Source organism: Theropithecus gelada, chromosome 14 (genome assembly GCF_003255815.1).
Source record: "Theropithecus gelada isolate Dixy chromosome 14, Tgel_1.0, whole genome shotgun sequence".
Taxonomy (NCBI): domain Eukaryota; kingdom Metazoa; phylum Chordata; class Mammalia; order Primates; family Cercopithecidae; genus Theropithecus; species Theropithecus gelada.
The window spans coordinates 66,016,357-66,040,848 of NC_037682.1; the positions used below are offsets into that span (position 1 = coordinate 66,016,357).

General features: G+C 40.4%; 1 protein-coding gene across 2 annotated transcripts in view; it reads right to left on the bottom strand.

Moving 5' to 3' along the window:
- C2CD3 (C2 calcium dependent domain containing 3) overlaps positions 1 to 24,492 on the bottom strand; it is a 155,454-nt gene that overhangs the window by 47,957 nt on the left and 83,005 nt on the right. For both annotated transcript variants that reach the window (XM_025358290.1, XM_025358291.1), the window contains exons 17-24: positions 23,752 to 23,932; positions 22,346 to 22,529; positions 20,944 to 21,116; positions 19,329 to 19,452; positions 13,828 to 14,096; positions 13,090 to 13,179; positions 5,989 to 6,591; positions 2,141 to 2,488 (exon numbers count right to left, since the gene is read on the bottom strand). In XM_025358290.1, the coding sequence (XP_025214075.1) occupies positions 2,141 to 2,488; positions 5,989 to 6,591; positions 13,090 to 13,179; positions 13,828 to 14,096; positions 19,329 to 19,452; positions 20,944 to 21,116; positions 22,346 to 22,529; positions 23,752 to 23,932 (1,972 nt within the window). The remainder of the gene's footprint in view (positions 1 to 2,140; positions 2,489 to 5,988; positions 6,592 to 13,089; positions 13,180 to 13,827; positions 14,097 to 19,328; positions 19,453 to 20,943; positions 21,117 to 22,345; positions 22,530 to 23,751; positions 23,933 to 24,492) is intronic.

A 24,492-nucleotide genomic window follows, 5' to 3' on the forward strand; every position in this document is an offset into this window, starting at 1 on the left:
AAAAAGAAATCAGCTTGGGAGAGCAGGTGTATCAGGTTTCTCTGGCTCTCCTCTTGTAGGTGGAAATTCATCTGGGCCTGTTTACATTCTGAAAAAGGTCAAGTTCTGAAATACTTTTGGAAGCAGACCAAAAGAAGGCTGCTACACCCCTCCACAGGGTTGGGATGCACATTGAGAACAGTTAAGAAGACTTGAGGTCAACCAGTTATGCCATTTAATAATTCTTGATCTGTGGGAGACAGGCACAGACAGATAATTACAACCCAAGAAGATAAAGACTATGCTAAAAACACATGGGACCCAGAGGGGCCCTGAACTCTGCCTGGATGGGCTAAAGAATGCCTCTAAAAGTTGATAATATTGAATCTGATTTTGTTTTTTACTCAGTATAACTTATGCTACTTCAAATTATTTTACCTCTCTGTTCCTTACTTGTCTCATTTGTAAAACAGGGCTAGAAACACCTGTTTTGTCTAATGTAAGTGTACAAATCTTAAGAGTATTGAAGCTGATCTTAACAGAAGGTTCCTCAGAGCTTTTTCTTACAAAAGTATCCAAGAAGTTCTTTTATTTTCAGAACCAGGACTACAGTGGTGACCACAGACCATTTCAGAGCTGCTTCAGAATTAAGCTTTGCTAAAGGCAAAGCTCCGAATTCGGGGCTGTTTGTTAATCCTCTGCATAAAGGTTTGCACGAAAGAACCATTCATTTCCTTCCTTAAGAAAGAGCTTCCAAGGCATAAAAGGGACACACTCTGAGAACACTGTTAAGGCAAGAGGAAAGTCAGAAGTACAGATTGTAGAATCATGGTCTCCTACGAGAACGTTTCTGTCGCCTATTCTCCATTCTTGCTGCCTACCTTGCTTCTTTAGGCTTCAGAACTTGAACTAATGTGACAGCCCTCTCAGTGACTGCTGCTTTCAGTTTTATCCAGTATCTTTTTCATATTGCCACCAAGATTTCATGTCTGGTCAACAAATATGACCTTGTCTCTCCACAGATTAAGGCTTTGTTGGTTTCATCTCACCTGCAGTGTCAGTCATGTAGCATACAAAATGCTGCCCATGTAGCCTAATTAGTCTTTCTAGCCCCATTTCTCACTACTTTTTACTCACATTTAATGACCTTTTTTTGGCCAATGTCCCATTCTCTCATAGTACCAAGCTTTTGACCATGCTATTTCTTTTCATTAGAATGCCTTTTTCCTCTTTCATTCAGCAAACTTGCTCCTCCTCCTTCAAGAGTAGACTAAAGTGACACCAATACTTTGAGGCCTGACCACTCCATTAGCAAAAAAACTCCCTCTGTGTTCTCAAAGTTTTCCTATACCACCACATCCACCCTCCCACAGCTTTCCTCTTTCATATTGTTTATTCCTCTGTACCAAAAATGTTAATATATCTCTCCATTAGGCTGTCTGTTCCTTGGGGACAGGGACTGTGTGCTGTTTGTTTATCCCAGCACTGTGATCTTCATGATGCAGCAAAGCAAACATAATGTCCTCCTGTTTTATGAATATGAGACATAACACCTCTCACATTTCTGGCACGAGTTGCAGACGTGTAAATCACTTGTTATTTAGCCTCTAGGTAAAATGACCTGAAGTTACATAGTTAATGTGCTCTGCAGAGCCAGGTGGGCAGGTCTGTACTCAAAGAGACGATGGGCAGGTCTCTATACTATAGGTCTATACTCTATACTCAGCACAGTGTCTGACTGACACATAAATGTTGTGGGAGGAAGGACTACATGGGCTTATCACTGCAGGGTGGAAATCAGGATACAACAGTGACGTCTGAAAGTCAGATGTCTACCATATGCTTGCCTTGACCTGGCTAAACAGAAAGAACTCTGTGAGAAATTTAAGAGAGAACAAGTTAGGGGTCTGATGATCTGACGGTGGATAAGGAAAAGAGAAGTATCTATCTAGGTTGATACTCAGGTGGCTGGACTGGGGAATTTACGATATGCAACAAGTTCAGAAAAGCTTTCATGTTGCTTAAACCTTTAGGATTGAGAAAAAAATATTTATCAGTTAAGATAATTAACAGATCCTGCCATGATTTGAAAGACTTGTGAAGAAAGGAGCACACCTTGAAGAGTTAGACATATGCTCCTGGATAGGTGAGGAGAGCATACCTTTCAAGCTCAAGTGCATTGCTCTTTCTACTAGGATGCTGACTGCAAATGTTCCATCCAACTCAGCAGGGCCCTCCTGGGTCAGGCAGACTTCAGCTGTGGTGCTGCTGCAGGGGACCTGAGTGGAGGCAGGAGACTTCTGGTGGCAGGAGACTTCTTCCGGTGGAGAGAGTTGGACCTCATCATTTCTTCTGGGAAGTTGCTCAGACTCACTGTGGCTGCTGCAGTCCATGGAGTCCAGCTCATGAGTGGGCTCAAGGTGTGAGGAAAGAGAAGAAAGAACCACATGAACTCGCAAGGCAGCTCCTGAGAGGTTGGAAGCATTTCGTCCAAACAGAGGATACACACCTAAAAGAGGATGGAGAAGAATAAGGCTAGTCAAGCAGGAACCAAGGAAATACTCACTGAGGGTGCTGTGGTCCTTTCTCCTTTGAAAGGTCTACAAACCCCAATACATCAATTTGCAAAAGAAACTATGAAGCTGATAGAAAACAAGAAAACTTTTACCCTGCCCTAACTATCTTCAATAATGAAAAGTAGGCTGAGTGTGGTGGCTCACACCTGTAATCCTGGCACTTTGGAGACTGAAGTGGGCGAACTGCTTGAGTCTAGGAGTTCAAGAGTCTGGGCAACATGTTAAAACCCTATCTCTACAAAAAACACAAAAATTAGCTGAGCATGGTGGTGTGTGTCTGCAGTCCCAGCTACTCAGGAGGCTGAGGTGGGAGGATCACTTGAGCCCAAGAGGTTGAGGATGCAGTGAGCCATGATTGTGCCACTGCACTCCAGACTGGGTGACAGAGCAAGACTCTGTCTCAAAAAACAAAACAAAATAAAACAAACAAACAAACAAAAACCCCAAGTATTGAAAGTAGTAAGATCTCTGATTTAAAGCCAAAGCCAAGTGACTATCAGGCAGAGCTGTTGTGGAAGGGATTCATGCGCTGAGAGGCAATAAGACTTAAAGAAGTCTGAGATTTGATGAAATCAAGAGTGGCCTATTTTCTCTTCCTCGTGTCTCATGGGCTCCTGTTTTTAGACCTTCTCCCTATCGGGAAGCTGTCTTGACACTCAATTTAGCTATGTTTCACTAGGGTTCTGGCAATATTTTCGGGGGTGGAGGGGAAGTAGGAGGTAAGCGGAGACCAGAAAGAAGTATAAGGGAGTTAATATTTGTTGGGTGTTTTTCATATGCCAGAATCTCAGAGGAGTTAAATAAACTGCCAACATCACTCTTCCAGTAAGTGGCACATTTAAGCCCAGAGATTTGAATTTCACCAACTTGCTGAATATTAAAATGAGATTTATAAAACAGAAGGTACTAATAGTTCCTTCTGAATCTCAAAGTTTGCTTCATTAGACTCATTTCAATTCAGGAAAATGGAGTTAACTGATTCATAGATGGCAATAATATTAAACCTTTCCTGTTTTAGATAACCAGTTTTCTTCTCAAAGCAATGTGTAAATTATTATGATTATCAAAGGAAAATAAGGGCAGGTCATCACAGGCGGGAAGACACCCAAAAGCAACACAGTTAAATCCTTATCCTCGGGAAAATTAACAAAACATGGAAGTAAGGTTGGATGGATGGCTTGATTCATTCAACAAACACATCAAATGACATGCCTTGTATAAGACCCGTGTACAAGAGAATAAAAAGCTCAGACAAGAGGGATATGGAGAAGTATGAGGGAAATGGATGATCTGAAAAGCTAAATATTACCTTTGGTAGCACTCAATAAAAAGAGATATTTGTGTCTGAGTTCCTATACTTAGATCTAAATTCAGTGTCCTAAACCTACTTTCTTCAGCAGAATGAAGCTAAAAGCCTGTCTTTATAAACTTTAGTTCAAGTGAACTTGGTTCACTTCAAGGACATTTTCTGTAGTCCCTTTGAAGGGACTCTAGGCCTGCTCAGATAAAACAGAGCACATGGCATTTGATGTGCTCAACAGAGCCAGATTTATACCTGTTAGGTCCAGAAAGAACCAGAGAATTTGGGATGATCACCTAGATACACTCAGTTCTCCTCTAGCCTGGGCCACCCACTCAACAATAGGGTCTGAGCACAGGGCTAATAGGGCTAACAAAGGGTCATGACTCAGTTTCTTCGACTGTAGAGTTGTGGAAATAACAACTAACTGGACCGCAATATTAAGCTGAATAAAGATCATATTTGTAAAGAATCTACTCTGGCTACCTCTAATTCATCTTAACTACAGTCATTAGCTTTATTTTTCTAAATGCAAAGCTATACACTCCTCTTGTATTCAGAAACCATTGTACTAATTTTCCATAACTCTCAGGAAAAAGTCCAAACTTCAGCTGAGAAGAGAAGGCTTTCAACACAGTACTCCTGCCTACCTCCCTAGCTTCATCTCTAATCACTTCCAAATCTATGTATGCTAAGATGCAGCTGTCCGAAATTACTATAGTCCCCAAAATCTATCAAACTGCTTCATTCTCCTGTACTTTCACCCATGCTGTTCCCTTCTTTAGAACACCTTTCTTTCCCCCTTTCCTTGACTTATACCTACATCCTTTGAAACTCAGGTCAAGTATCACTTTCACTGAGATGCTATCCTTAGAGATGTTGCGTCCCTGCATTCCCATAGCACCAAGAATACCTTTTTCATAGTTCTCATGCCTCACTGTAATTATTTACTTACTATTGTATTCTCCTATTAGACCGTAAACTCTTTAAGTTCAGGAACTAGTTCTTACTCATCTTTGAATTCCCAGGTCCAAGCATATGTATCAAGTACCAAGCAAATGTTTGAAAGAAAAGCACCCAGCACAAAAATGCCACCTGCAAAATGTTACCCTTTTCTTTTCTGCTCTGTCAACTAGTTTATTACCATATAGATTTTCTTTATGGTTCCAAGATGTGGTGACCAGAGAGGAAGAATATCCTGGTCCCCTCAGTAGGTATGCTTTTCAATATAATTAATAAACTAGCATTCTAGATGATCAGATAGGCTCTTATATATGTGGTTACAAGTAGTTCCCTAAATTCATTCATTATTTCATAAGTGTTAACAATGTTCTAAGCACTATGTTAAATGCAAAAATCTGATGAGTTTGGATGCACCCTAATGCTACGAAGTTCACAGCCAATTCTTCGACCTATGTTGATCCCACCACAGTACTAGAATTAGATAACACCCTTTCTTAAGCAGGCAGTGGAACTTTAAAAACAATCTCTTTAGGGATGAGTTCATGTCCTTTGCAGGGACAGGGATGAAGCTGGAAACCATCATTCTCAGCAAACAAGAACAGAAAACCAAACACTGCATGTTCTCACTTATAAGTGGGAGGTGAACAATGAGAACACATGGACACATGGAGGGGAACATCACACACCAGGGCCTGTTAGGGGGTGGGGGGCTAGGGGAGGGATAGCATTAGGAAAAATACCTAATGTAGTTGACGGGTTGATTGGTGCAGCAAACCACCATGGCACGTGTATACCTATGTAACAAAACTGGACATTCTGCACATGTACCCCAGAACACATATATATAATATTATATATATACACACACACACATATATATATACACACACACACACATATGTAATCTCCTTAGTTACAAGAAGCACTACTAAATTATTATTAATCTTTCCGTGTGCAATAATGGAAGGAAAACTTACTAGTCTGTGACCCTGGGCAGGTAACTCAATCTCTCTCAGCCTTCTTTTTAATGAATATAAAATGGGTATAATAGCTATCTCACAGGATTGCTGGGAGGGTCAAGTAAAGTAATGTCTGACAAAGTGTCACGCATAGTGTTTGACACAGAGCAGGTGCTCAAACTACAAGAGTTGAATTGGGCTCCTCACTTACCACTGACAGTTAGTGTCCTCGCTGACCTCTCCCCAAGTCTGGCCAGGTCCACATAGGCTGAGCCAATCCAGCTGTCTGTCTGATGGGGTCTCTCCACACTATCATTGCCATAAGCTTGCCACACTTGGATCTCTAGCCTCTCCTCCCTGAAGTACCAAAGCAGTGATGGGCCCCTGGTGACTTCTGCTCTTTTGGATGCCTTGAAAGTGACGATAATCTGCTTTTTGTTTACAGATTCCTTGGGTTTCTTGAGAGGGGTCCAAAAGGCTTCATGATCATAGAACTTGTAGCGAAGGTAGCAATATGTATTCTTATGAGTATGGTTGTGGCCAGCAAGCAGCACACAATGGATGGGCAGCCACAGCCTTGGGGTGGAGATGGTGACAGTGGCTGGCTCCCCTTCATCCATTCTGACAAAATCTTTCAGGCTGTTCTCAAAGCTCCAGCCCAATAGCTCAGCAGCTTCCAAGACTCGCTCTCTATCTCCACGATGCGTGAAGGAAACTGAAAGCTCCAGACCACCCACGATCTTCTGCATGAGCTCCAAGCCATGAGGTAGGCCCCCATCTTCTGGTAAAATGATAGGATACCATCCTGTGATCCCTTATAGGAGAAAAGAAAGATTCTCAATTATAGTCTTAAAAGTAAACAAAAAACAAGTTTGTTACTCTCCACCCCATAGTATCCCATCACCCTGGCTCAAGACAGAACAGAAGACATACCCCAGTGAATCAGAGTTTGTGTTCATCTGACCACTGAGAGGTAATGAGATTAGATGGGAAGAACAAAGGCTAGGAGTTGGAAGATCTGAGTTCTCTTTGGCTAGATCTAGTGGTTTATTATGAACAAGCCATTAATTTCTCTCAGATTTGGTTTCCTTAGCTCACAAATGGGAAAACTGATGCTAGTGCTGTCTCCCAAAGTTGTTATGATTATCCAATGAGATAATGGTTTAGAAAGAGCTTTGAGAGAGAAGTGCTTTAAAAGTGTGAAATGTTTATAGTACTATGAGTACAACAGAAAAGGCCGGGGTCAAAAGAGATCTGGGGTCTAGACTCAAGTCTTCTACCAAGGGAATCGGCATTTAGAGAACACATACCAAGGACCAGGTGCTAGATTTCAAAATCTTTCTCTATCGCCCAGGCTGGAGTGCAGTGTTACCTGTAACTTTGAACTCCTGGGCTCAAGTCATTCTCCTGCCTCAGCCTCCCGAGAACATAGGACTATATGTGTGTGCTACCACGCCTGGCCATTTTCCAAAAAAAGGTTTGTGCTTGGTTTTTTTTTTTTTTTGCAGAGATAGGGTTGTGTTGTAATACCCAGGCTGGTCTTGAACTCATGGCCTCAAGTGATACTTGCACCTTGGTTTCCCAAGGTTTTGGGATTACAGGAGTGAGCCACCGCACCTGGCCAAAAACTACTCTTTATTAAACATCTAGTATGTGTCAGAAATTCTGCTAGCCCTTTACAGATATTATTTCATTTAATTCCTCTGATAACCCTGAGAAGTTCTGAGGACTAAATGGGATAATAATCCTTATTTTACAGGTGAGAAAGTGGAAGCTCAGAGACCTGTCCACCTTATTACTGCTACCAAGTAAGAGAGCCAGAATTTGACTCCAGGTCTAGCTGGCTCTAAAGTCTACATTGCACCTAGTATAGGTTCACACTATCTTATCTGAAACCTTTAAGGCCAGATTTATTTCTGAATTTAGAATTTTTCAGGTTTTAGAAAGGTAATAGAGTACATAAACTGAATATTATATAATATTATATATCAGGGCCCACAGATAGTAAATACTTTAGGCTTTTTGGGCCATATGGTCTCTGCTGCAGTCACTCAGCTACTGTGGTAGCTACTGTGGTAATAAAGTGGCCACAGACAATTTGTAAATTAATGGGCACAGTGTGTTTTAATAAAAGTTTACATAAATAGGCAGTTGCCTAAGTCTCGTATCAGCTGAGGTCAGATTTGGCTCCTCAATGAGTTAAACAACTTCTATTTTCAGGGTCTTTTGGATTTTGGCACTATATAAAACAGATTGCGGAATGATAATATTCACAGCAATTTTCTGAGAAATGTTTTACTGAGTGTATTTTACAAATGAGAAGATTTAGGAGATTAATTTGCTGAAGATTACTTAAGGTTTTATGACTTTTGCACAGGTATTTAGCTTTTCTGGGCCTTCTTAGTTTTTCTCTGTGAAATGAGGAGGCTGAAAATTTTGATCTCTAAGGCTCTTTTTCAGCTTGATAGCCTAAGAGCCTAGGGCTTTGGTTCTATGATTATGTTTCCCCACAGCTTAATGGTTCTTAACATTTTTTTGAACCATTTGGCTCAAATGAAAGCTATTATGCCCCCGAAAATAAACAAATACATGTAGACACAAAATTTCATGCCATTTCAGTGTTTAAGAACTGCATAGATTATTAAATGGTTACTTTAGCTCTGCGATTCTATAATTGAGGGTATAGGTAGGGAAAAACAAAATAGAGTGCTCACTTTAGAATACGCTGAATACAAAGACAAATGATATATCCTTAATTATCTAAAAGGTATATATCCAAGGGGTTAATTTTAATTCACAGAGATGTGATTTCCCAGATGGTGCTTGTTCTCTCCCAAACTGTAGCTAAGTTATAGAAGGAAGGAAATTGAGGTGTCCTATGTGCCCAGCCCTGTGCCAAGATTTTTCACATGTAAGATTTCATTAAATGCTTTAATAATCTTGTGAAATAGATATTACTATTTCCATATCTACAGATGAGGAAACTATGGATATTACTATTTCCATATCTACAGATGAGGAAACTATGGATCTGAGAGATGAAGTAACTTTGTTTAGATCACAAACAATAAGTGACAGAAGGGAGTTTTGAATCCCATATCAACTTGTGCAGACTTCTGTCTGGCAGGCACATACACAGTACCTGTTTATTAGGGTAGTGCTCAAATATTAACTCACGAAAAAACTGGGAGATGTGTGACAGAATTCTGCAAACTAGATTACACAATCCTAGGCAGGAAGATGGACAACAGAAGGAAAACCTACACTTATTGCACACCTACTATGTGTCAGGTACTTTATATAACCAATTTAATGAGTTCCTACCTTATAGACTTATCAGGATTAACTGTATCCATCCCACAAGATAAGAAAATGGGGGCTCAGAGAGGTCAAATCACTTGGTCAAGGTCACCCAGTTACTAGTAAGTAGGATGGGATCAGTATTTCCAGACTGCCTTGGTGGTTGTGTCTACTTTGGGGGGCATTTATCCTATATCCTTATTCCTTCTACAGTGAGAGAAAAAATAGGGAAAAATAATGAGTGAATCTGGATTTCATTTCAGGTCCTGCCACTCACTAGGTATGTGGTTTTGGCAAACCACTTACTCTCTCTAAGTTTTCTCATCTGACAAATGAAAATAATAAGATCCTATATCCTTACTTGTCAGGGTTACTGTGAAGCTCAAACAAGATCTGAGAAAATATTTTACAAAGTACTATATAATATAATGGATATTGCCATATTCTTCATCATCATCATCATCTTTCTTAGGGAAGGATGATAGTATAATGTCTTGAGCTTCTTTGTTTTATTAGAAGACCTTCAGAATGATTAGGAGAAGACTTAAAATGTTTCAAGAAACGGAGTTCACTCATGATTTGGCTCTCTGTTTGTCTGTAATTGGTGTATAAGAATGCTTGTGATTTTTGCACATTCATTTTATATCCTGAGACTTTGCTGAAGTTGCTTATCAGCTTAAGGAGATTTTGGGCTGAGACAATGGGGTTTTCTAAATATACAATCATTTCATCTGCAAACAGGGACAATTTGACTTCCTCTTTTCCTAACTGAATATCCTTTATTTCTTTCTCTTGTCTGATTGCCCTGGCCAGAACTTCCAACACAATGTTGAATAGGAGTGGTGAGAGAGGGCATCCCTGTCTTGTGCCAGTTTTCAAAGGGAATGCTTCCAGTTCTTGCCCATTCAGTATGATATTGGCTGTGGGTTTATCATAAATAGCTCCTATATTTTGAGATATGTTCCATCAATAGTTTATTGAGAGTTTTTAGCATGAAGGGCTGTTGAAATTTTGTCGAAGGCCTTTTCTGCATCTATTGAGATAATCATGTGGTTTTTGTCGTTGGTTCTGCTTATGGGATGGATTATGTTTATTGATTTGCATATGTTGAACCAGTCTTGCATCCCAGGGATGAAGCCAACTTGATTGTGGTGGATAAGCTTTTTGATGTGCTGCTGGATTCGTCACCTGCCCACCCTCGCAAGGGAATAAAATACCTAGGAATCCAACTTACAAGGGATATGAAGGACTTCTTCAAGGAGAACTACAAACCACTGCTCAACGAAATAAAAGAGGACACTAAACAAATGCAAGAACATTCCATGCTCATGGATAGGAAGAATCAATATCGTGAAAATGGCCATACTGCCCAAGGTAATTTATAGATTCAGTGCCATCCCCATAAGCTACCAATGACTTTCTTCACAGAATTGGAAAAAATGACTTTAAAGTTCATATGGAACCAAAAAAAGAGCCCACATTGCCAAGACAATCCTAAGCAAAAAGAACAAAGCTGGAGGCATCATGCTACCTGACTTCAAACTATACTACAAGGCTACAAACAGCATGGTACTGGTACCAAAACAGATATATAGACCAATGGAACAGAACAGAGGCCTCAGAAATAACATCACACATCTACAACCATCTGATCTTTGACAAACCTGACAAAAACAAGAAATGGGGAAAGGATTTCCTATTTAATAAATGGTGCTGGGAAAACTAGCTAGCCATAGGTAGAAAGCTGAAACTGGATCCCTTCCTTACACTTCATACAAAAATTAATTCAAGATGGATTAGAAACTTAAATGTTAGACCTAAAACCATAAAAGCCCTAGAAGTAAACATAGGCAATACCATTCAGGACATAGGCATGGGCAAGGACTCCATGACTAAAACACCAAAATCAGTGGCAACAAAAGCCAAAATAGACAAATGGGATCTAATTAAACTAAAGAGCTTCTGCACAGCAAAAGAATCTACCATTAGAGTGAAAAGGCAACCCACAGAATGGAAGAAAATTTTTGCAATCTACCCATATGACAAAGGACTAACATCCAGAATCTACAAAGAACTTAAACAAATTTACAAGAAAAAACAACCCCATCAAAAAGTGGGCGAAGGATATGAACAGACACTTCTCAAAAGAAGACATTTATGCAGCCAACAGACACATGAAAAAATGCTCATCATCACTGTTCATCAGAGAAACGCAAATCAAAACCACAATGAGATACCATCTCACACGAGTTAGAATGGCGATCATTAAAAAGTCAGGAGATAACAGACACTGGAGAGGATGTGGAGAAATAGGAACGCTTTTACACTGTTGGTGGGAACGTAAACTAGTTCAACCACTGTGGAAGACAGTGTGGCGATTCCTCAAGGATCTAGAACTAGAAATACCATTTGACCCAGCGATCCCATTACTGGGTATATATCCAAAGGATTATAAATCATGCACTATAAAGACACATGCATATGTATGTTTATTGTGGCACTATTCACAATAGCAAAGACTTGGAACCAACCCAAATGTCCATCAATGATAGACTGGATTAAGAAAATGTGGCACGGCCGGGAGCAGTGGCTCAAGCCTGTAATCCCAGCACTTTGGGAGGCCGAGACGGGTGGATCACGAGGTCAGGAGATCGAGACCATCCTGGCTAACACGGTAAAACCCCGTCTCTACTAAAAAATACGAAAACTAGCCGGGCGAGGTGGCGGGCGCCTGTAGTCCAAGCTATTCGGGAGGCTGAGGCAGGAGAATGGTGTAAACCCTAGAAGCGGAGCTTGCAGTGAGCCGAGATCGCACCACTGCACTCCAGCCTGGGCGACAGACAGAGTGAGACTCTGGCTCACAAAAAAAAAAAAAAAAAGGAAAATGTGGCGCATATACACCATGGAGTACTATGCAGTCATAGAAAAGGATGAGTTCATGTCCTTTGTAGGGACATGGATGCAGCTGGAAACCATCATTCTGAGCAAACTACCACAAGGACAGAAAACCAAACACCGCCTGTTCTCACTCATAGGTGGGAACTGAACAATGAGAACACTTAGACACAGGGCAGGGAACATTACACCCCAGGGCCTGTCATGGGGCGGGGGTTAGGGGGAGGGATAGCATTAGGAGAAATACGTAATGTAAATGACGAGTTAATGGTTGCAGCAAACCAACATGGCACATGTATACCTATGTAAAAACCTGCACGTTGGGCACGTGTACCCTAGAATTTAAAGTATAATAATAATAATAAAAAAATAGAAAAAAGAAACGGGGTTTCACCATGTTAGCCAGGCTGGTCTCGAACTCCTGACCTCAGATGATCTGCCTGCCTTGGCCTCCCAAAGTGCTGGGATTACAGGCGTGAGCCACCGCGCCCAGCCTGTGTTTATCCTTTCTTCAGGCTTTCTCCATCCATAAAATTAACCTCTTCTGTTCAGCTCATTGGAACATTGGAACACATTTCATTTTATGAAATGAAGTATTCCAGATTGCAAATAAAATAAATTAAGATCTTTAAACTAAAAAAAAGTTTCAAGAAAACATTTGAGGTATTGGAGAAAGTTCAGAAGCGTGTGTTAAGGGCTTGTGTTTTTTTTTTTTTTTTTTTTTTGAGACAGAGTCTCACTCTGTCGCCCAGGCTGGAGTGCAGTGGCCCGATCTCAGCTCACTGCAAGCTCCGCCTCCCGGGTTCATGCCATTCTCCTGCCTCAGCCTCCCGGGTAGCTGGGACTATAGGCGCCCGCCGCCTCGTCCGGCTAGTTTTTTGTATTTTTTAGTAGAGACGGGGTTTCACCGTGTTAGCCAGGATGGTCTCGATCTCCTGACCTCGTGATCCGCCCGTCTCGGCCTCCCAAAGTGCTGGGATTACAGGCTTGAGCCACCGCGCCCGGCCAAGGGCTTGTGTTTTCTTTTGAACATCTTATAAGAGAGACAGAGATGATCTCTTGTAGGGAAGTGAAAGGGAAAGGGTGGCATCAGAAAGTGATAATCTGGGATCCTTACCAGATCTCTTGATCAGCAGCTCTTTTGTTGGAACTTTTACTACTCCAAGCAGATACTCTTTGCATGACTCAATACTGATTATATCACTGGCTGTTAAATCAAGCAAAAAAGAAAAATTATTTGATGGTCTACTCATCAAGGAGCTTGTTTACAGTATATCCACACAACCCTCCCCTTACATGCACTAAATCTTAGTTTTGCAAAATACATTAGAGATTATCTTGCTCTTGCTCATGCCCCAATCAAAGCCTGAATGGCCTCAGTTTTTTTTTTTTTTTGGCAGGGTCTCACTCTTTCGCGCAGGCTGGAATGCAGTGGTGCAATCATAACTCACTGCACCCTTGAACTCTTGGGCTCAATTGATCCTCCCGCTTCGGCCTCCCAAAATGCTGGGAGTACAGGTGTGGGGCACTGTGCCCAGCCCATTTTTTAAATTAAATGTTTTGAAAAAAATTCACGAATATAGAAAAGTTGCAAAAACACAATAATGAACCCCTACACACTCTTCATCTGGATACACCCATTAACACTGATACTTTTGCTTTATTTCTCTCTACACTATCTTTCTCTTACATACTTAGTACATATCCTTATTTTTTGCTGTTATCTTTCAGAAATAAGTTGTAGAGATTATGACTCCTCACCTAAATACTTCAGTATGTATCTCCTAGGAAGGGCTACACCATTAAAAATGTAGCCTCTTTTAATTTTGATTGTGACAAGTCATATGGTGCTCACCTGACTTGGTATTTTCATGATAGACAGCAAAAATAACTTCTGCAAACTCCAACAACTCTGCTAGGAAACAGGCCTCTCCACTACAGTGCTGAGTCACCAAGTTACACGTGAACTCAACGTGATGGGAAAACTCAGGGCAGAAGGAACAGGCCACAGGGTGAGTTCGGCGCTGTTCTCCCTGGGGCAGGAAGGAGAGATGAGTGGTGACAGAGGCATTGACCCCAACTGTGGCACTAAACTGTAAAGCGGGTTCCTGTTCAGCCAAAGCCCTGTAGAGGAGAGGGGTGGAAATGAGAAGATACCATGGTAATATTAGAAATCAGCTTGATTGCCTGGAAAATAACTTCATTACTTTTATGAGACCACCAGACCACCAAGAATAAAACCAACTATATGCTTTCTTTTTTTCTTCTTTCTATATGCTATCTAGGCTTTTGGCAGTGCCACAATGGGCTTTCTTAGTAATCTAGATATCATGGCATATGTATATGGGGGTGGAGGGGGATAACATCTGCCCATCAGAGTGACCCTGAGGATGACCCACTGTCCTGTCAATGCCCTTAAGTCAAGGACCACAGGAACCAACTCTAGTTGAACAAGCTGGGTTTACTGCTCATTGCAATTAAGGAAAATATATACCATGGGGAACCACAGTACATCTCAGTGAGAAGTATCAGAAAGGGCTTATCAACATTGGGCTTGTGTCAGCTGATTTGGGTGAGGGCTTAAAGGAGCAGGGCTTTGCTCTGGATTGATTTTCTTAAAGAATCTTATCTAGATGGAGGGAATACTAGAGTAACGCTAAAGCTATAACTGGTGAAGCAGCAACTGTCACTCATTTTAGCCAGACAGGAGGATGTTGGGTGTTTCTATGGTTTGCATAAGTGACCTTGTTTTGGTCTGTGCTTAGACATGATGATTGAACTGTCTTGTTTTTGTCTCACTTCAACATAGTAATACAGTGATCTTGTCTGATGCTGATGTTCTGTAAGATTATTTATGCTCAACAAGAAAACACCAAAGTCTACCTATGAATGTCGGCCCAATTCCCAGAAGTCTGGGGCTGCTTTTCTCTTTCTCAGCACAGATGTTCCATGATGTACAAATGGAATCTACATGCCTTTAATGACACTCATAAAGAGCAGTCAAGTCATTTGTGTGTAGCTACAGTGTGGGATAAACTCCCTTTCCCTAAACTCCCCAAGGGGATAAAGTTGACATCTAGGCAAAAAAGTCACCTATTTTTGAAGCATTTCTTGATATCCCTAAAGTAGACTTATGGGTTCCTTCCTGTTAAAACCTTACTGTACTTCATATATACCAGTAGAGAGTAGTAATTTGGAGTTATACAGATCTGGGTTTGAAGCCTGGGTCCACCATTTACTCACCGTGTGACTCTCAATAAGTTATTCAACCTCCTTTAAGTCTCAGTTTCCTCTTCACTAAGATGAGGTTAATATAAGGATAGTATATAAATATGAAAGATATATATTATATATCTGGATGCTTACTGCAATTTCATTTCTAAGAAAAAAAGAAAAACTTTTTCCTTTTCATTATCATTAATGATCATTAATAGATGATTTATCATTAACAGAAGATTAATGTGTATCCATACAATAGCATACCATGAAGTATATATTATGTCTAGGAAAAATGGGGTGAAAATAAATTGAATGCTAGCAGCAGCTTAAAAAATGAGGATAGACTGGGTGCGGTGGCTCATGCCTGTAATCCCAGCACTCTGGGAGGCTGAGGTGGGTGGATCTCCTGAGGTCAGGAGTTCGAGACCAGCCTGCCCAACAAGGCGAAACCCCATCTTTACTAAAAATACAAAAAATTAGCCGGGCGTGGTGGCGGGCACCTGTTAACCCAGCTACTCAGAGGCTGAGGCAGGAGAATCGCTTGAACCTAGGAGGCGGAGGTTGCAGTGAGCCGAGATCGCGCCACTGCACTCCAGCCTGGGTGACAAGAGCGAAACTCCGTCTCAAAAAAAATGAGGATAAAATACTCATAGGGTGTTGTAAAGATAACATTAGATAATATATACAAAGGAGAGAACTTGCCTATGGACAGTGAAGGACTCTCAATAGGGAACTTTCAGAGATGGCAGAAAGGCTTGGGCCCCAAGCTGGTTTGAATTCACTAATTCAGTCATTATTTGCTGGGTATCTGCTCTGTGTGTCATGCCTTGGGCTCAGCTGGATATTCAGTAGTGAAGTAGCCTCAATTCCTTAGCTTCGTGGCATTTAAAGACTACTGGTTATGTCCAAGAAAGTTTCTATTCACTCTGAGTTAAAGATCAGGTGAGTTAGAAGAATGCAAGTCAATAAGAAGTGCCTGCTTTACATAGGCACCAACAATGTATTTTCAGGAAGACCACTGGCAGGTAAGATGGAGGCTGGTGTTTCTTGAGGAGAGAAGACTAATTTACAGCACCTGCTATCTAGATGCCAGCATAAGGATTCAAAAGAGGGGTAAGTTTAGTACACCAAGAATTCTTTTCAGTAAGTGGCAATGCACAACTTACTTCCCTGATTTTACTGGCAAATAAAGGTCACAATTATCTATACAAGTGGAAGTAATCAGAAAAATCTGTATATTGGTACGATAGTTTGTAGTTTTTAAAATGACTTCATATTTGTTAATTTTTATACTGATCCTTATAAAATCAAGGTAGGAATTTAAAATTTCCATTTCAGATGAAGAAACCGAAGCTCAGGGAAGTAAAGAAATCAGCCCAAGATCATACACAGCTAGTAGGAGATGGGGATGAGACTAGAAGCCACAGTATCTGATTTCTAGAACAGTTGTTTCCATTATACCATGCATTGTCTCACATCCTGTGAACCTCTCCCAACCTACCAGAAGAGTGCTGTATCAGAACTGGCCTGACTTCTTGCTCTCCCTCCTTGAATATATGACACAGATCAAATGGGAGATTTAGAATGAACTGCCTGCCATCCAATCTGACTTTCCTCATGAGTCCTCAGACAGAGCAACTACTGAGTTTCTGACCTGTTATCTGCCCTCTCTGAGATCTACTGAGTATCTAAATTCTGAGTCCTTCTCTGCCAATTAAATACTAGTTAATTTAATGCCGTATTGAAGAATTCTGATGTTAGCTGGATCTGAGACTCAGGAGGAACTCCAAATACATAAATTTCATGCCTCCCTGCCTTTGCACATGTTCTTCTCTTTCACCAAAATAACTTTCACTCCCTTTGGGTATCTTGATAACTACTATTCCTCTTTTAAGACTCAGATTTATTTTGAAGGGGCTTGAATGCCAAGCTAAGGAAGTTGGACCTTATTATATGGACCAATGACCCCTAAAGAAGGCTGTATACAACTTAGGAGGTTCATAGGATAAACTACATTGGTGATCTCATATATTAAAGTTTTTCTATTCCATGGTATATCTTAGAAGGTATTTTGTATATGAGTATAGCAGTACATGAAGATGATTTATACATGAATAAATATGTACATATTTAAAGGGTATGCTACTTTTTTATTAATAGGAATGCATAATTAAAATTATGAGATCACTGCTATCAACAATGGGAAATCATCAAGTTTTAATGTAAGGACGTGGCATGATTATAAAACTGCTTTACTGTCTCGGTGATGGGATCTGTACCCCAAACCTTAGCATCATGCAATATACCCATATAACAAACCTGCACATGTACCCCTGTATCTAAAATAAAAAGCTGAAATTAAACAAACAAACAAACAAACAAAAAACACACCAAAAACCAAAACAAACATAAAAACAAAACCTAAAACCAGCCTGTCTTTACATCACCTTCACTAACACTAAGATGTTCTTGGGCAGCAACTGAAAAAGTCTATGTGGAGAATTCAGTGAGGAACAGTATTAACTACGCTGAGTATCTTAGCTCTTCAGCATCAGATCTAACACAGTAATGCAATTTCTTATTTGGAGACCATAAAGTTACAGGTGAACAGTTTGACCCTCGGTTACCACAGGGAAAAAGTTAGGGAGCACTTGTCTGTTTCTTTGTTCAAAGGGTGTCAGTCTGAAGCAGGAGCCTGATCTAGTTATCTTTCTTACTGGGTGCCTGTTATATGCTAGAATTATGATAGGAGGTTAGAAGGACGGAGAGGAGCTCAGGCAGTGTCTCTGACTAGAGGAACTCACAGTCTAGTGGGAGAAAAATACATGTATGCCAATAATTGAAACAGAATATGTGCTACAACCAAGGTGTTAACAAAGCAAAAACCACCAACTCTGCCTACACGTACAAAGATATAAAGGAAGATAGTCTTGAAGGAAAATAGGAGTTTGTTAAGTAGACAAAAGGAAGAATATTCAAGGCAGAGAGAAGTATGAGTGAAGACCTGAAGGAGGTAAGGGAGAGAGCCGTGCTGTTTTTCTACAGAAATAGTGTTCCAGGCAGAGAAAACAGCAAGACAAAGGCCCTGAGGGGAAAATATGCTTGGTGTGTTCAGAAGCAACAAGGGAGTCATGGCTGGAGTGGAGTAAGCAGAGGGGAGACTAGCAGGAGATGAGATCACAAAGATAGTTGGGGGCAGGGCCCCGGTTTTTGGTTTTTTTTTTTTTTGAAATGGAGCCTTGCTCTGTCGCCCAGGCTGGAGTGCAGTGGCACGATCTCCGCTCACTGCAAGCTCCACCTCCCGGGTTCACGCCATTCTCCTGCCTCAGCCTCCTGAGTAGCTGGGACTACAGGCGCCCGCCACCTTGGCCGGCTAATTTTTTGTATTTTTAGTAGAGACGGGGTTTCACCGTGTTAGCCAGGATGGTCTCGACCTCCTGACCTCGTGATCCGCCCGCCTCGGCCTCCCAAAGTGTTGGGATTACAGGCGTGAGCCACCGCGCCCGGCCTAGGGGCACGGTTTTGATCATATGGGGTCTCATAGCCATTTTAAGGGCTCTGGCTTTTACTATGAATAAGATCAAACATAGGCCAGGCGCAGTGGCTCACACCTGTGATCCCAGCACTTTGGGAGGCTGAGGCGGGCGGATCACTTGAGGTCAGGAGTTCGAGACCAGCCTGGTCAACACAGTAATGAGGATCCCGCCACTGCACTCTAGCCTGGGCGACAAAGCTAGACTTAGGTGTTCATAAGTTCACTGGCTACTATGTTGAGAACAGACTAAAGGGGTACAAGCTGGAAAAATAGGAGGTAGTACTCAGAAACTGAAAGGAATGAAGTGAGATTACACAGGAGTTGCAGTGATTGGGTATGGCCATAAGACTAAGTTGTTAAGAAAGGCACAGGATAAAACTGTTGGGCAAGGTCAAGGAACTAAGTTGCTAATAACAGTTAGAATAGCAATGTTGGCAAGTGATTTACTCACTTATATGCTGAAATGCTTTCTTAACAGAAAAAGAGGAGTTGTGGTTAATGAACTGGAAATTATACCTAAGAAAGTTTTGCATACCTGAGCATTATTTTACAATGATTGCAGTGTAAAAGGCTTGAGAATTGCTTGTCTCAGGTGGACTTACTTGGCTGCTGCTTGCAGACCACAGGCTCTGATAATCTGGACTGAGATGGAAACAGTTCGGGCAGCAAGAACTCCCTCTGCTGTTCTTGGACTACGCCTGTACCTTAGACCCACATCCAGTAAACCTGAAGAATGAGGACACAAGGAAAGAAGGCTGGTCAGAAGAATCTCTGTTCCACCAAACCACAAAGTTGTGGTCAGGAAGGATGGAAGAGGATTAAACACTACAATGAACAATAAGCGCAATGAGAGAATCTGTCCTTGTCATAATCATATTGTTATTCTTTAGGGTTAATAAAGGCTTAACAGGTTACTAATTTACTTTACATTCAAGAAATTATGGTTCAGAGATTTAATTCCTTGCCAAGATTACACAACCACTGAAGGCAGAACTTAACTCCAGATTTTTTTTTACCCCCAATTATGTTTATAGAATTGAGATGGGCTCTAGCCATTTTCTTTTTAAACTTTCAAAAGGTTTCCACACCTCACATACTTCTATCACCCTCCTACCATCACCACCTGAAATATCTTCTTGTGCTACCTTTTTATAAAAACTCTATCATCCTACTGTTACATTTCAGGGAGAGCTTTATGGAATAACAGAATAAGCTGATCAGGGAGCATCAGGAGGAACAACTCAATCTTAATTATGGTGACATAAAACTTGTTGTTTTAGCAGATACTTTTTAGCAAGCATGTACAGCAACTTGATTTAGGAGGCTAAACTTCATTATCTGATGATAAATTTGGAGGGCACGCCATTCTGCTGGAGTCATTAGGATGTAATATCATTCAAATCTCCAAATTTGAATTAATCTCTCCCAACTTTAAACCCTAGCTTTTTCCTCTCTTACAGTGAATTCCTGGTTCATGTTAACTATCTTCTACCAATCCCCCATTTGCTCATGTTGGCTTGGAATAACAATTCTCTGAGTGTACCATATAATGCTTAGAATTTATGGCTTGAGGGCTTATAAAATGCTTGCTGAAGTTAAAGGTGAAATGAGACAAGCAACATTTATATAGACTCCATGGAACTATGAGTTTTCTAGAATTGTATACAAAATTGGCAGTGTATATTCTGTACTCATTTTTTTCCAAGAGAAGGTGTCTTACAGTTTTCATCAGATCCTCAAAAGGGCAAATATCTCAAAATGTGGAGAATCACTAATTTAGAGAGAAAAGGGATTTTTATATATACTGTACATTTTGTGTGTGTGTGTGTGTGTATATATATATATATTTTTTTTTGGTTTGTTTTTTTTTTGAGACAGAGTTTCGCTTTTGTTGCCCAGGCTGCAGTGTAATGGCTTGATCTTGGCTCACCGCAACCTCCGCCTCCTAGGTTCAAGCGATTCTCCTGCCTCAGCCTCCTGAGTAGTTGGGATTACAAGTATGGGCAACCATGCCTGGCTAATTTTTTTGTATTTTTAGTAGAGACGGGGTTTCTCCATGTTGGTCAGGCTGGTCTCGAACTCTAGACCTCAGGTGATCTGCCCACCTTGGCCTCCCAAAGTGCTGGGATTACAGGTGTGAGCCACCGTGCCTGGCTATGTTATATATTTTTATGTATACTGATTTTGAAAGAAAAAGACAAACTTGTTTTCAATTACCTGATGACTGGTTCCTCAATTCTTTCCTGTTCTCAATCCTGGGGGTTAAAGGGAGATTAAAGGTCTGTATTCCCACATCCTCACGATGCTGGGTGGTTACCATAGCACAGATCCTTGATAATGGCAAGGTTCCTTTGGCGACCATCTGGTCTCTCACATTAGGATAATAGTATCTGTAAACCACAAAAACACAAGTTGTCAGAAGAATTAGGTGATAAATTATTCAGTCTGCCCCAGAGATCAGCCTTCACTACCTGGTTATCTTTGGTGCCTGCTTGTTCTGTGTTGGTAGTATGCAGTTATGGTGTCTGGCTAAATTTACCACTCATTACGTGGAGGAGGAACTCCATAAATTATACCCTGAGTTCAGGACAAAGCCCAGCTTCCCACAAGCTTTCTGTGAGGTAACTGTACATGCCTTGAACCTGTCGGAGGTGGCCAGTCCTGAAAGTTTCCATCTTGCAGCAGCAAAAGTGGTTCAAAGTGGAGTAGGCCCAATGTCTTTCATGGCTTACTCTCATCTTCATGCTGAGGACCCTCTAATTTAGCAGGGTAATGAGGATCTGTCAGTACCTACTCTATTTCTTTCTCATGTCAAAACAATCCATTCTTAGATTGCAAAGTTGTAACTCAAACCTAGGTGGTTTTAAAAATCTTTTTTGTACTTGACTTACAATCAATCGTATTTAGGAAAATGTTCTCACATTTGGATGGTACTCATCCCTAGCTCTGTTCCTGATGCTGTTTCCTTTCCTCTTGTATTTATACTCTCTTAAGCACTTTAGTTGGTTTGTTGGTGGTGCAGATATAAAGGGGTGGGTTGAACATCTGTATTTATGCCAGTAATTTCCTGGAAATCTACCAATATTGGTAACATTGAGTGGATTTATATTCTATAGTATAAATCAAATATAATAATTTATATATTTATTATATATAAATTATATTATTAAATTTTATTTATAAAATAAATATAAACGTTCTTATGGTGTCGGGAAGAACAGGTTACAAGAAATGAGTTTATAAATGGGAGACCAGTTAGGAGGCTATCACAGTCATTTAGGCAAGATACGAAAAGGGCCTGAACTAAACAAGGCAGTAACAGAAGCACAAAAAAGGTGATTGATATGTTTAATACATAATAGGAGGTAAAATGAACAAGACTTTCACTTTGAATGTAAGTAGTGATTAGAAATACGAGATACAATGGCTCACAAGATCCTAATAACAGATTTCAGTAAAAACTGGACAAGAGTCACTGTCAAATCCAGATAATATAAAACAGGGCAGAAGGGGCTGCTTAGTTTTCTTACAATAATTCAACCTAGGCTGGTTAGGAATAGGATGCTTTATGATTGTGCACTTCCTTCCTAGGCATAGGACTGGGGTCTCCACACTGTACCTGCACCAGATTTCAAACTGGACTCCACCTCCAGGTACAAGGCCCTGTGCAGAGAAGGCACTTAGTAGGAGCCTTTGCACTGGAACTTCAGCTGGCAACAGGAGAGAGTGATGGTGTTCACTATTAAAGATGGGATCCGGAACACAGAGTGTGGTTGCAGTTCTGAAGGGCTTCAGAGTAATTCCTTTAGAAAAGAAAAGCATTTCAAAATAATCCAACATATGACTTAGTGCTTTTTTCTTCTTTCATGTTCTTCCAGTGAATATTACTCAGTAATTCCCTAGTAGCTATGGTTCCCTATGATCCCATGATAATATAGAAGAAAAAGATCCCTTGCTAGTGGACAATTCATATATTGCCATTCAAGCGCTGACACTTGTTAATTTTTTTTTTTTTTAAATTATAGCTACCTTAGCGAGTATGAAATGGTATCTCAGTAGTATTGATTTGCATTTCCCAAATAAGTAATGATGCTCAGTATTCTTCCATGTGCTTATTAGCCATTTGTATATCTTTGGAGAAATGTCTATTCAGATCCTTTGCCCACTTTTCAATTGGTTTTTAAGAAATGATTGATTTGTAAGAGTTCTTTATATGTTCTGTATATACAAATCTTTTATTTGAACCTCAAAATCAACACTGGCAGCACTCTGGCAATCATTCTGGAACATACACTGAATGGTGAAAAATTCGAGTCACCCGGTCTGTTTGTTCCCAGGTGAGAACAATGTGAGACAGTCCGACTTCTTGTTTCTCGGAGATGACCAGAAGGTGGGGACAGTAGAGGCAGTGCAGAAGCTTCCACTCTGGGGACAGTAGGATGGGGTTTGAATCCCAACCTCGGCCCTTGTTAGTGGGGCAGCCCCAAGCAAGTCACTTAACGCTTGTGAATCTCATTTTTTCTTTCATAAAATAAAGCAAACAGAGTCTACCAGGGTAAGCTGTTTTACGAGTTAAAATAATGATCTCTGTGAGATATGTATATGTACATATTTCCTTTAGGAGCAATGGTTCAATATTCCCTAATTCAGCGTTCATGGTGCTTTACAGAACACAACTACTGTGAGGACTGAGAATCAACACTACATATATAGATAAGAGTGAGTGGGCACGTAAAGGATATAAGATGGGGCAAAATGCAAATAATTGGTAGATCTAGGTAAAGAGTATACAAAAGTTCTTTGTACTATTTTTATAGGTTTTTGTAAATTTGAAATTATATCAAAATAAAAAGCTACAAAAATAGTTAAAAAATAAAAAAACTTGGCCTATCTCCTGTTTTACTGCCCAGGTAAGACTAGAAATACTCAACAACACAAAATTCACTCAGAAAAAAAAAGAATTCTTAAATATAATGTAATAAAAGAACCATATAAGAATAAGAAAGCCTAATATCCTAAACCTACCATTTTCAAGGAACTCCGGTCCTTTCAGCACACTGGATTGCGAGTGTTGAACTGGAAAGTAGTACTGGACATAACAATCTGCTTCTCCCCAGACTGTTGCCTGAAGAGGGGCTAGCCCTTTAACCATCTCTACATGGATCTCAAAGCAGTGCTCCATCAGTGCATTTCCTCGGTCCTCTGCCTATTAAATGAAACAGAAACACCGGTGACCTTTAAAGAGTAACTTGCTTAGAATATTCCTGCTTCTCTATGAAGTCTGAGTATAGATAAAGAGATAAGTATAATTAGTTGATATTAAAATAGATACTTAATTTTCACTGTAACTCTCACAACTGCTCACTGTAAGTAGGCTAAATAGGATGTACTCCTGACTATGAGACTGGGTTAATATTAGGAAATCCATAAATGTAATTCAGTGCATTAATGGAACAACAAAAATGATTAACACAAATGCATTTGATAAAATTCAATATTTGTTCCTGATAAAAGCTCTTAATATACTAAGAATAGAAGGCTATTCCCTTCACAGGAAAAAGAATAAATAGTAAATTTAGAATAAATTCTACATTTAGAATAGCAATGGAATGAGAAGTGAAGTGGAAGAAGGGTAACACCAGACCAAACTAATATCATAATTTAAGAAAAAAAGGAAAACTAATAGCCTACAGCAGACAGTGGCATCCACGATTCCAGCAGGACTCCTTAGCCTGGGCCACTTAGAATAGCAAACAGGTACTAACT